This window comes from Pleuronectes platessa, chromosome 5, assembly GCF_947347685.1.
Source record: "Pleuronectes platessa chromosome 5, fPlePla1.1, whole genome shotgun sequence".
In the NCBI taxonomy this organism is placed as follows: Eukaryota; Metazoa; Chordata; class Actinopteri; order Pleuronectiformes; family Pleuronectidae; genus Pleuronectes; species Pleuronectes platessa.
The window spans coordinates 15,705,836-15,722,779 of record NC_070630.1 but is presented as its reverse complement, the minus strand read 5'-3'; the positions used below and the strand labels follow the sequence as shown (position 1 = coordinate 15,722,779).

At 41.9% G+C, this 16,944-nt stretch overlaps 1 protein-coding gene across 1 annotated transcript in view; it reads left to right on the top strand.

The window, feature by feature from the left end:
• The window catches only part of lekr1 (leucine, glutamate and lysine rich 1), a 30,928-nt gene that overhangs the window by 6,906 nt on the left and 7,078 nt on the right, over positions 1 to 16,944 (top strand). The window contains exons 2-6 of the mRNA XM_053422994.1: positions 1,295 to 1,372; positions 3,154 to 3,357; positions 10,945 to 11,020; positions 14,199 to 14,363; positions 15,935 to 16,147. Of these exons, the coding sequence (XP_053278969.1) occupies positions 1,295 to 1,372; positions 3,154 to 3,357; positions 10,945 to 11,020; positions 14,199 to 14,363; positions 15,935 to 16,147 (736 nt within the window). The remainder of the gene's footprint in view (positions 1 to 1,294; positions 1,373 to 3,153; positions 3,358 to 10,944; positions 11,021 to 14,198; positions 14,364 to 15,934; positions 16,148 to 16,944) is intronic.

Sequence of the window (16,944 nt, the reverse complement as noted above, 5' to 3'; positions counted from 1 at the left end):
GAGAGATGCAGGCAGAGCGAGAGAGGGGGGAAGTGGAGATGTATGATGAGAGGTACAAAGAGGCATGCGCAGCTGTCTGTGTGTGTGTGTGTGTGTGTTTGTGTGTGTGTGTGTGTGTGTGTGTGTGTTTGCGCATGGTTGGTATCAGACAAATACTTGCAAACGTTGTCACATGGGGCATCCAGTGTTTGAATAAATGTTGTGCCATTACTAACACTAAAAAGGAACAGAAATCAAGAATCTGTTAAATTTCAGATATAATGAAGAATTTATGCAACTGGCTGTTTGAATGAATCCTCTTTAGTAAAATGAAAGAATAATTCCACACAGTTGTGAGAGAAATCTGTTGTAGATTGGCAGTGAAAATAGGCTGTCTGTCTGTGAGCCCAGACGTGTGAGCCCTCTCACTCTGTATCCTCATTGCGTGTGGCTGCAAGGTCACAGGGCTAGACAGACAGCTACACACACACACGCACGCACACACACACAAACGCACACACACACACACACACACACACACACATACACACACAAAGACATTAACTGATCATGCCGCCAGAGAGGGGATTAGGCTGAGAAGTCGACAGGGTTAGGAGGGTTCAGGCACAGTCTGTGTGTGTGTGTGTGTGTGTGTGTGTGTGTGTGTGTGTGTGTGTGTGTGTGTGTGTGTGTGTGTGTGTGTGTGTGTGTGTGTGTGTGTGTGTGTGTGTGTGTGTGTGTGTGTGTGTGTGTGTGTGTGTGTGTGTGTCTGTGTGTGTTTAGCTGCATGCACACAGGACTTTGGAGCACCACATACTGTCATGGCACGCAGAATCAGAATTAAAACTGATTTGCAATTTACTTTTCAAGAGTGAGGCAGCATCTGCACATGGTCTTCCATGTCGATTTAAGAATCACAGCAAAACACATGCACATAGGTTTTCATATAAACTTAACAACTCAGTATAGATTTTAATTCAGTATATCTGAAAAAAAAGATGTATACTAACATGTAATAGAGAATTCATTGTTAAGCTTGGCCTCCTTTATGCTGAAAATAAAACGTAGGAATAGACAGAATACTAGTTGGATTTGGTCTCTTGTTCAAGTACTTTTCAAGGACACTTGGGGGTGTAAAAACATTATCTGAGTAAATATTTAAAATGTGATATGCGCAGATTCAATTTATGTGAATTAGGTTTTATAGCTACAGTATGTTATTTTCAGTGACAGTGTGTCCGGCTACCTTGCTCATGAATCCACTGACTCAACAAATTGTGATAATGTAACAGCGCCATCTATTCTGTGTCTCCAGGCAGCAGAGGAGGCGGAGTGAGGAACAGCTGTCCCAACAGCAAGACTCTGAGAAGGAGCACAGAGGAAAAATACTCAGGTGAACTAACCTCTTCTGTCGTTTGAGTTTTATCTCTTCCTTTTCTCTATCATTCCCCCCATATGTGCTGAGGCTTAATCCACACTATAATGTAGAGTCTTATATAAATGCATCACTGCTGCTACGTTTACGCCTGTCATCCAAACTACTCCATTGTTCTGGAGTACCTAAAACCGAGACATTTTGAAAAGCTGTTTCAGTTTGAAAACTCAGAGGCTGTAGTTCTGACGGGCCAAGTACAGAAGAGAAACAAGTCACCCACATTTGCTTCCAGATTGTCAGTCATGACTCGACTACCAGCGGTGAAGGCAAAATGTTATTAACACGAACAGTTCCACCTCATTGTCGGTCCATTGTTCGTATTTTCTGTGACTAAGCAACCAAATGCACGGTAGACAATCTGCTTCCTGTTTACACCACCACACACATGCCCAGGATACATGCATGGTCACGTGATATATGTCTTCAGTTTTTTTTTAGTATAGAAAGGGATTATTACTGATAAAAATGTGTTTGTATAGATGTAGCCTCTTTCTCCTCCATTCATTCTCATCCCCTGCTTCATCTCTCTCCTCCATCATCTTCCTCCCAGAGAGAGGTGAGGATATTAGTGTCAGTTGAAATCTGTTCGTAGATCAGCTGAGGAGATCTTAGGCTCTATAAAGTGCCAGTGACACAGCAGAGAGTCTCGTGTGAGGCTGGCGCAACAGATGGAAGCACTTCTTAGTTGGCGCGGAGTCTTGTTTCTCACACACACTTATCTGTGCAAAGACTCACATACACACTGCAGATATGCGGAGGCGCGGTGGCACTTCAATTTGAGTGCATCACATTAATAGGCAGGCAGACACATGTGCGCCTCCACCCAACCCACATGCGTACACCCACAGACAGACACACACAGGGGGCCTCTCATCTTTCCATGCAGGCGTTAGATGTATGTAGGGTGTGTATTTTTTCACATGGTATCTGCTGGTATTCTTTGTCTAAGCCCCTGGAAGCCTGGTGTGTTCAATTACACTGTCGATTTATTTCCCTGCCCACACAGCAGTCTCTGATCTCACCCTCTGGCTCTTATACAGCTCAACATGTGATAGCACTCCGTTGGGGGGTTGGAGGCTATTTCAGCAGGGATGAGATTTAAGTAGGCGGTTGGGGGGGGGGGGGGCAGCCTCCCTCATAGCTGACGAAAACTGTAATGGGAGACAACAATTCTTCAAATTGTCTGAGAATTGATACCATACGTGCTCGATGATAATGTTTACGTGGTTGAAAAGCTTTGGTTGCTGCTGAAAACTCAGATGATATCGGTAATTGCTGCTTTTAAGTCGAATGGATTGTGAATTTGTTCACTTTCACCCTCTTAGAATGGTTTCAGTGAATCTCTCTGTTAATCTTCATATAGTGTATCGACCTAAAACAAGTGTACCAACTACTAGAATATCAACCACAAAGACACTGATACTGTATTGGTTCCAACAAATTTCCTCTTGATCTAATTTTCATTGCTAACGTATGGAGGAGAGATGAGATAAGAATTCATCTCTTTCTTTCACTTTATACAAACATATCCCTATCGCTGTCTCGGGATTTTTACATCGGGACAAACCAAAATATATACAAAACAACTCTACAACTACAACATGTACTGTATTAGCCTGCATGCTTTCACATTCACCAAGTATTTTAATAAACAAGGTAATTTATTTGTGTGTTTGCTCTCCTTTCTTGAAGATTCCTCCACAATAGTAACTATATGTGTTACTGCATCTGTTCGACAGGTTAAAAGATGAGTTGGAGGCGAAACACGAGCGGTGGTTATCATGCCAACAAAGGAGCGACACCATACAGGAGCAGCTGTCATCGTGGCAACAGAGACAGGAAGAAACAAAACGGAAGTACCGCGCAGCAGAAGAAGAAGTGGCACGACTGAGGGAAGCCCTGGAGAAAGTCCAGCAGGAAACGAGAGCGCTGAGGAAAGAAAGGTAAAGATTTTGACATCTGTTCTTCTCTGTAACATCCTCTCTAAGTGTTTTTCTGCCTTTTTCTCTCATGTCAAATCTTGCCAAGATGTAGAAAATGTTTTTTCAAAACCACTCATCCCCAAAAAAACATTAAACTACTCATGCCCAGACAAGTGGTTTAACCCCAGAATTTGTATGATAATAGACTAGTAGACAAACCAATGCTTCCTGAAGGAATTGAAAACAGCCACTAATTTGTAAAACAGTTAAAGATGAGACGGATAAACTGTGAGTCACCAGTGATTCAGTCACTAATGGAAGACACAGCTGAGTTTGGTGTACTGGACATCTACAAAGAGAGGCTCATAGAGAAACAAAGGAGAATGAGTAAATTTGAATGAAATATATTTATTGTTAACAAGAGAACTAGACTTTGGTGCTTGGACGCCAGTGGGAAGCAGAAAAACATGGAAACAGTCCTATGTCGTGCCATGAAGGCATCTGATAGGACGATTGAAGGGAGATGACACAGCATCCAGAGTTGAGGTGGTACAGGGGTGAAAACGGGTCCGTCAGTGAACTACTAGCTGAATGACGGCTTACAGGTGATTGGCTCAAGGTGAGTGTGTCAGGCCGTGATTGGATGAAAAGAGAGAATGCTCAAGTGGAGCCTAGAGAATAAGGAACAGTGCATTTGACTGAACTTTCACTTCATTTCTCATAGCCAATCCAAACCCATCTCATACTGGGAAGATACTGCAAGGTTTCAACTAAAAATGTCAAATTTACTGCTTTAGGTGGATGTACTGAACAGTTAAAGCTCACTAGGAACCAGTATGAGTGCAGTTCTGGCACTGCTTTGCTTTTCCTAACAGTGAAACGACAAGCTCAGACTGTCAGCGGCCTAAATCCCTGGTTGGGAAACATACTGTTTTGTTCTAATTCTAAATATTTACAACCCCTTTGTGTCTAAGAGGACATGGGGTGAGTACAGGCAGGAATTCTGTGTATGTGTGCTTGTCAGTGCAAACCCAAAGGCGTACATCCTCTCCATGAGTGCAGAGGGAGTGTAGATCTAATAGAGAGTTGGGAACTGTGCCCAGCTTGCATTTAGGGTTGTTTATCCGTGTCAATACTTTATCTTGTTATTTTTTTCATCCTACCGACTCAATGTCCCTGATTGGACCTCAGGGTCGACAGTGCTGTTATACACACACCTTATTTGCGTTTAAAGCCACATTCAGCTTTAAATACTTTTACTTTACTTTAAATGTTTCATTGTATCACATGGTTTTGTAACATCTGAAAAAGACCATTCTGAACTTTGACTTCGTAAAGTCAAAGTCACGATTCTTTCTCCTTTCTGTCTCATTGGAAGACATTGAAGATGCAGGGCTGTAGCCAATCTCAGCAGACATCTGGCGAGAAGCAGGATATACCCTGGACAGGTTGCCAGTGAATCAAAGGGCCAACCTATAAACAACCATTCGCACCCCTCTTCAGACCTGCTGTCAATATTTACCCTTTTAACATCAAATGAGTGGGTATTTGCAAGCTGTTTGAACTCTGGGAAACCTGCTAAAAAACTGATTGACTCCATTCCCATTGCTAGTTTGCCTTTCAGTTTTTTTCCATTGGTGCGTCACTCTCGACATCACAAGCACCCAGAAACAGAGAAGCCCTCGTACTTCATTGTCTTGCCAGTGTTGTGTGATACAAAGACAAAACAATCCATGTTGCATGTTGCTCCCAGAATGCAAAAAACAATAACTACACAAACCTTCATGGATATTTGTGCAGCAACGCCCGGGTGTCACTGCGGATTGAAGCCGGAGCCAATTAAAACCTGTGTCTGCTGCAGAGTCATATGACTGGGAGTGAATGCCAATTCCCATTGCAGACAAAAGCCAGATGTTAGTGGGTGTTAGTGGATTTTTCACCAGAGGAAAGGGGGCATTAAAGTCTCCATTTCCCCTAACTCCAATCTGTATATCTCTGGACTGTGGGAGGAAGCTGGAATACATGCAAACTCTACACAGAAAGACCCAGGTTGCTGCTAGGTGTTAGTACCACTGTACCACTGTGCCGCCCCCAGGCTGAAATGGTTCCATTATTCCATTTGATCTGATTTTTTGAATAAATATCGGTGGTATTGTGGGACACAAAGAAACACCCAGGCCAGCTGTTACCGTGCAGCTTCTATGAGGCGTCCTCAGCTGAACTGAGGTCAGCTGTTCATCTAATGGTCAGTGTATGTGTGTGCGTGTGCGTGTGTGTGAGTGTGTGTCTAAGTGTTCTTTCCTGTGATATTCAGAGAGGCTCAAAGAAAATGGATTACTGACTCGACTGTACTCACTATGTGTCCTGATTATAAGCATTCTCACATACACACATATATTCACACACGCTCGCACATAATGGCTTTTTTTATTCAGAGAGCATTAAGTTTAGAGATTTGACTGCTTCCACTGATCTTCAGTGACCCATGAAAGGATTGTCCCCTCGTTCGTACACTTCTCTTTCCGACACACTCACACAGATATACTTCTACAGGCCTTCTCACCACTGCTCCCCGGGCTTTTCCTCTCTCATCTGATTCTATCTTTGTCCCCTCCTGACCGCTGTTGTGCCTTTTGTCACAGATCCCCATAGACACTCTCTGCCCACTGTACCACCCTGCCACTGATCATCACCCTGTGCAAACCCCTATGCTGCAAGAACTCGCTAAAGACAAGCACTGTCTCTCCGCCCTCAAGGACTTTGTGTTTGTGTAATACCACTGTAACTGTGGTGAATTGTTTTGCACAGTTAAAAAACACATTACATGCGGAGGATATATCACTTGTGTAATAAGCCCAGTGCAGGGTTAAAATGGGTTAACATGGCTTTAAAGCTGTTTTTCTCTAATAGGAGGCTCTGGGAAGATAAAGTATAGCTTTATTCCTGCTCCCTGCTCATGTTATAATTAATCTAGTCTATAATTGTTGCTTAAGTCAGGTGTTTAGCAAGCCAGATAGTTGTAAGTTGCTGGCAAAGCATTCACAATAGCTTATTCAGCATGTGCTAGGTTAATGAGGTAATTCAACACTTTATAATTCTGTTTTATGTTCTGCTATAAAGCAAGTATATTAAGTTTATATAATGAAAGAATAAGAGTTAACAGTATATTCCTTTGAATAAAAAATTACCACATAAAATTTTAATTTCTTTAGCTGAAATAAATTAAATTAAGGGTTAAATCTGTTTTTCTGAATGGATGTTTTTTTTTTAAATGAGGGACAGTTGTATAATACCAACCTCATAGGTGGCAAAAGTACACACATTCTTGATTCAAGTGAGGACTATACTACAACTACTTAGGAGTAGTTGTAAAGTCATACTCACGTAAAGTACAAATGGCTGAAGAATCTACTTAAGTACAGAAACAAAGTATTTGTACTTCATTACTTCCCCTCTCTGACCAACTTTGATTAAATTCACTTACTGCTGTGAAAAAGGTCCCTTGGTTACAATAACAAGTATCATTTCCCCCATATAGCTCGACTCAGACACGCAGTTATTAATATTGATGATTTTTATGAAAACCAGTTAAGTAGTGAAAAGATCATCTTTGTGTCCAGCAGGCGATTGTTTCCCTAGGTCTGTGTGGGAGTGAATTTTGGTGGGGTTGTGGGACAGAGGAAAAAAGGAACACATGAGGAAATAGATGGAGTGAGAGGGAGAGGAAAGGAATAAATGATGGTCAGAAAGAGGGATAAACTTGAAGAGATCCAGGCCGGGAAGCTATAGGAGGGGATTTAGAGAGATGAGGGGAGTCACGGATCAAGGGATTGTTGCAGGGAGGAGGGACGGAGACTGTTACTGTGGTTGCAGTGGTTACTTCACACACTGTCTGGCTCTCGTACGCACACAGCCCGGGTCACAGGGGCCGCACATGATCCACACACACACACACACACACACACACACACATAGTGGCGAACTTGATTCAGTATAACTGACACAAAGTTAAAAACAGAGAGACAGAGCGGGAGAGTAAAAGAGGGGGGAAAAGAGTGAAAGTGGCAGAAAGTGGAGAGAGTAAAAGATTTAAAAGTCAAGAGAGGTCAGGAGTATCTGTGCGGTTCCTCATCCATCTGTTAAATGTGAGAGGACTTGTTTCAAGTGGTTTCAAGCAGCGGAGGAATGTGATTTCGTGACAGAAGTTATGATCTCAAAAACTCTCCCTTCTGTCTGTCCCTATACAGAGAAGAGGTTTAAGGCCTGAGGCTTTACGCTATTAAAAACTAATAAAAGAAACGGAAAGACCAACCATTCATCTATAGGTCACTTCCCTCAGCTGTGTTTACAGCTCACTTTTTTTCCCCCTATCCTCTGTTTCTATCATTTCTAAATTTTTCTATACTCTCCAGTGGAAAGTATTATATCATACTCATCTGGGTCTTTACTTTTATTGTGGCTCTCGGTTGTTTTTATTCACTTGTCATAAATTGCCTTTGCTGTAAATTTACATGTCAAAAGAAAGTTCCTCCCTTGAAAACATGGTCGAGTGTGAGGCGATTACTGGCTTTAGAATCCTGATCACCTCTCCAGGTGGAGAATCGTGGACGTCAGCGCAGATTCCTTCCACCCATTGATTCTAATCATAAACTGTATATAAAGATGAACGATATGACAGCACTCCAAAAGTGAAGTCATCTGGGGGCTTACTTCAGCGTGACTCATAAACCTTGCCTCCTCCATGTTAGTGGATGGGACATGGACCAAATTACAAAATCTAAGTATACATTAAATACATTTTTCTCAAAGATTGATGTAGGTGTCCTTTTCACCAGTAACTTTGGTTTTAATTTGTTATTTGATGCTATAAAAAACAGGATAAAACATTATGATTGACAGCTGTAACTGACTCACAATTGGTCGAGTACATAAATCGGCAGGATTTAAACACCGCTGCTCCATTTGTCCAGACTGGCTCCAAATCAGAAGATGACAGCGTTTGCATTCAGGATATTATGGCTTCATTTCTGGACAGTGGGAGGAAGTGGAGTTGTATACCGTCTATGATTCATACACAATAAAATATAATTGAAATTGCCCTTGAGCTTGCCTGTAAAAATGGGACATCATTTGGATATAGAGTCAGCCTCCTCTGTCTGCGTGAGCACACAAAGATTGTATCAGCATAAAGTGGAAAAATGGAATGTGCCTTTTGATGAGGTAGCAGCCTCTCACGCTGCACACAGACACACAACACACACTGTGCACATACACACTTGCCTGTCCTTAAAAGTAGCCTGGCGTGTGAGCGAATGAGAGAGTGCTCCCAGATTTTCCCATCGTTCCTCCCTGTAATCCCCTCAGACCTCCTTCTGAGGGTTGAATTTGCACGCTCTTGCTCTCCAGGGTCACACACTCACATGCACACAAACACACACACATGCCCTCACACGCATACACACACGCGTGCACACAGACCGGCTCAAAATTGATGTTAAAACTTCTGGTACACCACCTTCGCAGGGGTCTACATTTTTTGATAATCAGAGAAGCGGAATTATATCTGACAGTGGGACACAAACACTTAAGCACTTAGACACACTCACACAGACAGACACACAAAAACGCTGTATGCATCAGCAGTTTGTTACATATTAAAAAGGCTTCAGCTTCATATAAATAATCCTCACTTCCTGGGTTTTTCACCAGCTAAGACTTAACTGCAAAACCACTGCTTAAGAGCAGTGTGGACTCAAAAAACAAAAAATGTCCCTATCTCCGTCATGTGGTGGACAAACACATCTATTGGACATGTTTTCATTCTGGTGGGTAGCTTTATAATTCGTATTTGACAGTGTCAGCCCTTTTTATAAGCTTATATCTCCTCACCAAATCCGATTCTTTAACAGGGCTGGAACAAATTTAAATGAGCTTTAGGAGTCAGATCTTGGCATCAAACCTGCAACTCTTGGGGAGCATTCATGCATGGCTGTCTGTCTGCATCTATTTTTGTGCTTCCCCCTCTATGTGTGTGTGTGTGTGGTGAGTAGGCTGATGTGATTAGCCAGAGCCAGTGGAGTGAATAATATTGTGTCTGCCCCGACTAGGAAGAGATGGAATGTAGCTGCTGCTCTTTATTATACTGCAGATCATCTGCTCCAGCACCAGATTCACACAGAGTCAGGGTCATAAACCCACACACAGCTCACACAAACTTACACAGTTCACAATTATACGTCTGTATCTTTGTGTATGTTTCTTGCTTTGTATATACCACTTTGGTGTAAAGGAAGGGAATGTTGATGTAAAATTTTAAAAATGCTTTTAAATGCTTACAGCGTTTGTGAGCCTGTTCTGCCTTCTTCAAACTCTTGGAGCCCATCAGCTCTCACCCAAACAAAAGTTAAAGCTGATAGCCGATGGATTTTTGTCAATGTGTTCCACCTCTTTTGCTCTGTTTACAGGCAACCAAAGTCTGTTAAATGTGGTTGAAATGGAAACCAGAAGACTCCAGATCCACAAATCTTGTCCCTCGCCTTCACATTCTGCATATTCACAGAATCTGCTTATAGAGATTATGCTCTAAACTTTAACTTGATAAAAATGTTTGATAAATGGTCAGTTTGCCTTCTTGTCTCCAACTGGACATAGTTTTATTTCATCCTTCATATCTTATCAGTCAGACCAGCTGCTGAAATAAAATTTTATTTTTTGACATAGATCAAAAAACCAATGAAATATTCCCCATTTAGCTATCTCAATGCCAGCTACTCTTTCTTTCTTTCTTTCCTTCTTTCCTTCTTTCTTCCCCCCTTCTTCTTTACGCTCTTCCTTTCTCACTGTCTCAGATGTTTCCTATTCCTTCCTCACCCGCCTCTCTGCTTCCCCAGGGACCGCTGGGAGTTTTCTTGTTAAATATTCGTTACGCAACCTGACATCCTGACAGGATCATCAAAAAAGAAGCATATGTAAATATTATCAGAGCTTTTTAGATGGTGACAGATATCGATGTGATGTGATGTTGGGGCACTCACTTGTCTATTCAACTGCAGAAAGTGCTGTGCTGTCGAAATGGCTAAAGCGGTCTAACGTGTCTCGTCTGGTGCTAAAATTTCATATCTGTCTGTGTCACTGCTGCATTTTTGTGTGTCTGTTTCTCTGATTTTGTATTTGGCGTCAGGATATAGTGATGTTTTTTTTTTTTTATGAATTTCCCTTTCTCTGTCTGTGCCTGGGTCCTTTCATTTACTCCAGAAGCCAACAGTGACTTAGCGTCTGTCTCATATGGACCAATCAATTACAGCAGAGTGCTAATGATTCTAGAGACAGATGGAGTGTTTGCCTCTGCTGTAAAGGAAAGGAGTGACTTATTCATCCAGAGGGCAGCTGCTTTTTAAACATGGTTTCAGATGCTGCTGTTGACCCGATGCCACCTTTATCTTCCCACTACACAGGGGAAATTTGATGTTGTCAGATTTATTCAGATAAAGAGATAAACATTGAAGTTTGGGGCATAGCACATCAATTTCATTACAAAACAGATCGGAATGAATGAATGCTTCAGTGTTTGCGCCCCAAGTATTCACAAAGGTCCCCTTGTGTTTACAGAGACATATTGATAGACTCCCATGGCAGAACCCTGGAAAAGATGGAGGACGACTGCAGGCAGCAACTGGCTTCAAAGGTAATTCTTTACAGATATCAACGTTAACATTATTACTACATAGAACTAAATAGAATATAACTGTGGTATAACAACAATAACAAACTTTGAGAGTATGCCCCCAAGCTGATAAATACTTTTCAGTTTATACTATTGACAGGATGCTTGATCTATTCCAACGCTTTATTTACCAAAATTATTGAGATTATGCAAAACTACTAAATGGATGCACGAAACTGCGACATGCGCCAAGATGAGCATTTAACAGGAAATATTGGATTTTTTGACATAATTATACATGGCTATTGTTGAAAAAACCTTGTCGTGGACTGATACTTATGAATGTGTGCAGTTTGATGCGGCTTGGTTGATTTCAAGTGGAATGTTGGGCCTTGGTGAAGGTAGGCCCTCTTCCCAGCTCTAGTTTAAAATTTTGGAAACTGTCATTATTGTGTGCACAAAGTTTTCATACAGTTACAATAAGATAAATATTGGCCCAGACTCTAAGTCAGTTGAGGACTTGGATCTGCTCCGAAAGTACATGACCAGCAATCTTAATAATTAACCCAAAGTCTTCTCAGCATCATCTACTGGCTTTGTGTAACTGGATATCTGCTTTATAGTCTGTAGATGTCATGCTTTAATTATGCACGATGAACTCAAACAAATCAAAATGCCACTCACAAGCTCAGTGACTTTGGGGTATCGGTTTACGACGTTTAGTTCCAGTGTGCTGATGTAAACAGACATGTGGGACAGAATCCAAACCATTGTCACAGTTCAGAGGAGTTTAACTGGGAGGATCCCGACACACACAATGTGGATAAGATTAAGAGGCTCCAAAACCACCAGTCTGTTTAACACCAGATAAACTAAACACACATACACACACACACTCACAGACACACACACACAGTCAGAACCAAGCTGTCTTTTATTAGTCAAACTGTGTGGTAGTGTCTCTGACTGTCAGGCAATAAGAGTCACTTAGATTTAGTTGAACATTACAACCGAAAAATAAATCAAATTAAATCACTTTAGTTCCCGTCTCTTTTCTACCTTTTTTTTTATGAATTAATTTGAGTATAAGAAAAGGATGTCGAGCTTTATTTGTAGGTACTGTATTGGTAGGTACGTCAGCATAATTGAAAGGTAAATAAATGTTCAATAAACAATCAGAGAGGACTTAATGTTTCACTCGGTCCACATGATGAAGACACACTGCCCTGCCCCCACTGGCTGCTACACTACAGTATTGAACGTATTGCTTTTCCAAATCACACCAAAATCCGCACTTAACTTTCCACGCCAATTTACAATGCTCATTCCGTGTGAAGCCGATAGGATGAACGGTGCGTGCTCCACATGCAGACACGCAGACGTTTGTGGAATCAGTAGATACATTACGGGGCCAACTTAAGAAACAAGACTACTCTGTCTGCAAGTATTTTCAGTTGATGTACCCTCAATAATTCACTGACGTTTTTTACATTATGCAAACCACAGTGTAAGGAATCTGTGATACTAGCAGGCACAAGCTATCACGACAGTATGACTCCCGAAAGCTGAGAGAGTAAAACCTGTCAACTTCAGTTCTGTTTGAACATTACGTTTTTACGTGACATGCACTTGATCTTAACCACTGACCCAGTTCTGCAAAAACGCATTTAACTTTAACCCTATTTATACGATTTACCTCACAAACCCACCATGTCATCAAGCATTTTTGTCACCGTACTCTATTCTAGTATATTCCGGACCAGAACAAGTACAAAACATGCTGTAATATACTCCCAGTACATGCTGTAGGACAGATGAACACACACAATAAAGAAAGTACTGCAGACTGATTTATGCACTGGGACGTTTTCCAGACACACGTCCATACAGGTTATTGTTCAGTCTGGGCTTTCTGACTCATACACATAGAAAGGAAGTGGTCACTCTCGTGTACTTTTCAAATATAAACGGCAGCTGTGTCCATACACACACACACACACACACACGCCATCCATGCTCCTCACGCGTACATTCACCCTGCGAAGAGGAAGTTGTGTTTTCTCATTTGAGCCGGCGCACGCAATCTTAGTCTCTCACACAGTCCCTCAAACGCTAAACACACACCCACAGACACACACAGGCACAAATACACACATTTTCACACGCCATTCGTTTTTTTTTTTTTTTTTCTTCTGACACCCACACCCATTATTTCTCTTTCTTCACACTTGCACGCATCACTGCACACACACACATGCACAGATATAAACACATATACACGGCCACAATGATCCCAGCCACTGTCACTAACTCTCAGTTTGTCGGATCTGTTGTGTTGGTGGTAGGAAAACTGGGTGGCCCTGGCCAAGTCTGAATGAAAATATGTCACACACAGCTTCGGCCTCACTCTTGTAAGAGACAACGCGGGTGATGTATTTACCCAACAATTCAATTTTTGACCGTGACCGTTTGAGTGTGATGACAAGGCCAGTCGCACCGCTGGCATTGTCCGTCTCTGATAAAGCGTCACATAAACAGCTCATATATCATAAAGAGGGTTAAGGCTTTTCTATTTGGAGCTCGCACCAACAATGACATGTAATGCAACATGGAACAATAACACATTTGTCAAGTGTCTGGTTGAGGTTAGAGCTAGAATGTGGGCAGGACAGCCTTTTGCTTCTGAGATAAGATTTGTTTACAGAGGCACTGATGTGTTTTTAAAAGTTTCGGAGAGCAATGCTAAATCGTTTTATTTGTTAAACTACGGCACAGGTTTTCATTGTTGACATTTTCAGGTCGCATGAGTGTTTGGTATCCAGAGGTTTGAAACGACGCTGCTGTCTCCTTCTGTCTTTCTCAGCACTTCATGTTCCACAAAGCGTTGTGACCTTTCTCCTTCCTGTTTATATCATGAAGAAATCAGCACTTCACAGTCTCTTTTAGGATTCAGAATTAGAGACAGACCTTAGATTGTGCGCCTGACTGCACTTCTGCTTTGAGTTTACTTACCATATAAACACAAATGTTTCTGATGATGAAAAGATTAATTTCTATTGCTTCATTCTCAAAGACAAAGTGTTTGAATAGCAAGACTATACGTGTGTGGTTACATTGTCAGTATCGTGTGTGAGAATGAACACACATACTCAGCCTCATGTGTTAATGGATCTCTTTTCCTCATCTTTTGATTCTCTAGCTGGCTACTACCCTGGAAGAGCAGAGGACCCAGAGTGCGTTGCAGCTGAGGGAGCAGATGGAGGAGCTTCACAGGGAGGTGGAGCTGGAGCTGACCATCGACAGGGAGAAGAACCGACTGCTGCTTCTACGTCACCAACGAGACAGCGCGCAGCTTCAGCAGAAGGTCCATACCTCTTAGTGTCGTAATGTACTTGACTTGTTTGTCTCTCTTCTTTTATTTTGTGGTCTGTCGCACTTCCCAGTTCTCTACAGCCATTCTAGAAATGCACTGAAATCCAGACATTTCCCTGAAATTATCTCGAGGGGCTGAATGTGAGAACGCAATGTACGAATAAGTAGCCTTTCACATTTTCCAGTCTTTTTCCTGACAGCCTCCTAGTAAAATATCTAGAAACAGCTCGGTTGGCCCATTATAAAAAGCAGCTGGAAAATGTCCAGAACATGCGCATTTAGCTAATGGGTTTGTTGATGATGTTTTCAAAACATAACGGACACAGAAGTGGAAGAATACTAATATCTTGAATATGATAAAGACGCAGACAAAGAGCTTTTTTGAGACATTACATTACATGTCATTTAGCTGACGCTTTTGTCCAAAGCGACTTACATTTTTAGTACACTCAACATTTTATGAGGGGCCATTTAGGGGTTCAGTATCTTGCCAAGGACACTTAGGCATGCAGATGGGAAAGAGTGAGATTCGAACCCCCAACCTTCTTGTTGGAGAACACCCGCTCTACCCCATAGGCCACGCCGCCCCCCCATTTGGCGATATGGGCTGATGCCGTTGTCTATGTGCTACATGTGATTTCCACTGCAGAATGTCATGTCCTGCCTCCTGCAGGCTCTATCCACACACAACCACTCACCTGAATGTCCCGGAAATGTTCCATTTGTTTTTGTCTGACCAGCATAATGTCCTGCTGCCTTTTTGAGATCATTTTCTGGAGTTCATGCCTGAACACAGCTTATATCTTATCCTGTCCGTGAAGTTCTGCAGTTTAGTTTTTATGTGTAATACCTGTCTGATAAGTCTGCATCCGTGTCTGTATTTCTGCTTCTGTGTATTTGTGTGGTAATTCCTTTAAAGACCCTTCACGTTGTTGAAACCACACACTGAAAAAACACCCATCCCTGCAGACAGTGTGGATGACGCTGTGGTTTGTCTCTGTTTGTACTGAGGTGATAAAGAAGGAAGATAGACACAGAGAAGTTGACTTAAAATCCAGACAGGGGATGAGACAACAGAAAAATGATGACGCATTCGGTGAAACGGTTTCCTGCTGGTATCCACTCCCTGAAACATATATCCACCCACAGTATAATCACTAACGACATGAGTAACAGTCAAAACACAGTTGGGACGGTTGACACATTTTTGAGATTGAGATTTCCCATTCAGTCTCAGAGTCTGGCACTGCATGACTGTCACTGGCTTTCTGTATGAGATGTAGACGAGGTAACAGAAAACATGTTGCATACAGAATATGACGCAGAAACTCTCGAGGTCTGGTAGAGTTTTTGCTCTATTCAGGTCTGTGTAATTTTGCAAAAGTCACTGTAAAATTAAAAAGCCCAAAAGCATAATTACTGGTGGTATTTAGATATTGTGACTTTCATACAATTATGAAAGTCTCAAAACATTTAACAGCTTCGGCAAAACACATAAATAGTTACGTAATTAAATCCTTAAATCAAAAGTGTAAAATATCCATATTTCTTCTTCTTCTCCAGTTGAAGCAGAGAGAGCAGGAGCTGGGAGGACTAAAAGAGGAGTTGCTGCGGGAGAGGAGGAGCAGGGAGGAGGAGAGGAGGACACAAGTGGAGCAGAGGAGGAGGAGAGAGGAGGAGACACATCAGCAGCTACAGCTCTCCCAACAGCAGGAGGTGCTACAGCTGAGCGAACTTAAGCTGACAAATGAGAGGAATGCTGAACTACTAGAAGAGGTGTGTGTGTGCATCTAGATGGTCCTCAGCAGAATATGAAAGACAGAGAACTTTGTCACTGTAAAAGTTGGAACAGGGATAGATTTGCATTTGCTCAACATATTCTACTGGTGTGTTTCCGTGCCAGCGCTATTCAAGCAGAGCTGGATCAAATTTTGTACATGTGTGTTTGTGCGAGTGTGTTCGCTGCAGAAGTAGGCGAGTGAGAGAGTTTGAGATGGAGAGAAAGAGGGGGAGACACAAGAGACAGGCAGAGTTCATATTTGGTTTGGCAGCAGAGTGTGTGCAGTGGTGGATTTCTGTGGCTGCACCATCCAAATGGAGATGAATTAAAGAGGTTAAACAAAAACGTGAAAAGAAGGAGGCCGTGCACAGAGAAGCAGGATGGGGTGTATATTTGTAGAGACTGGAGGAAGGAAGCAATGGACGGGTGGCTCAGTGTGTGCGTGTGTGCCTGTGTGTGTGGGAGTCAGTGAAATAGAGTATGGATGCACATTTTGTGAGCAAGACTAAAATTGGAACAGGAAGGCCAGCATCACAGTAATGACCATGAGTGACTTTGCCAATGAATGTGAATAAATGAATGTGTATTACGCAATGGGGTATTATATGTTATATAGTATAATAATTATATACGTGTTTTACATATGCGTAATTGCAGGAAGTTAAAATAGATTCGTTTTATTTGATAAATTATATATTTTGAGGGAAATAAGCTGTCAACGCCACGGCTGAGTATTTCCACCTGAATATTGTGAAAAACAGATGTCAGTCTTAAAAAATGTATTGGCCACAAG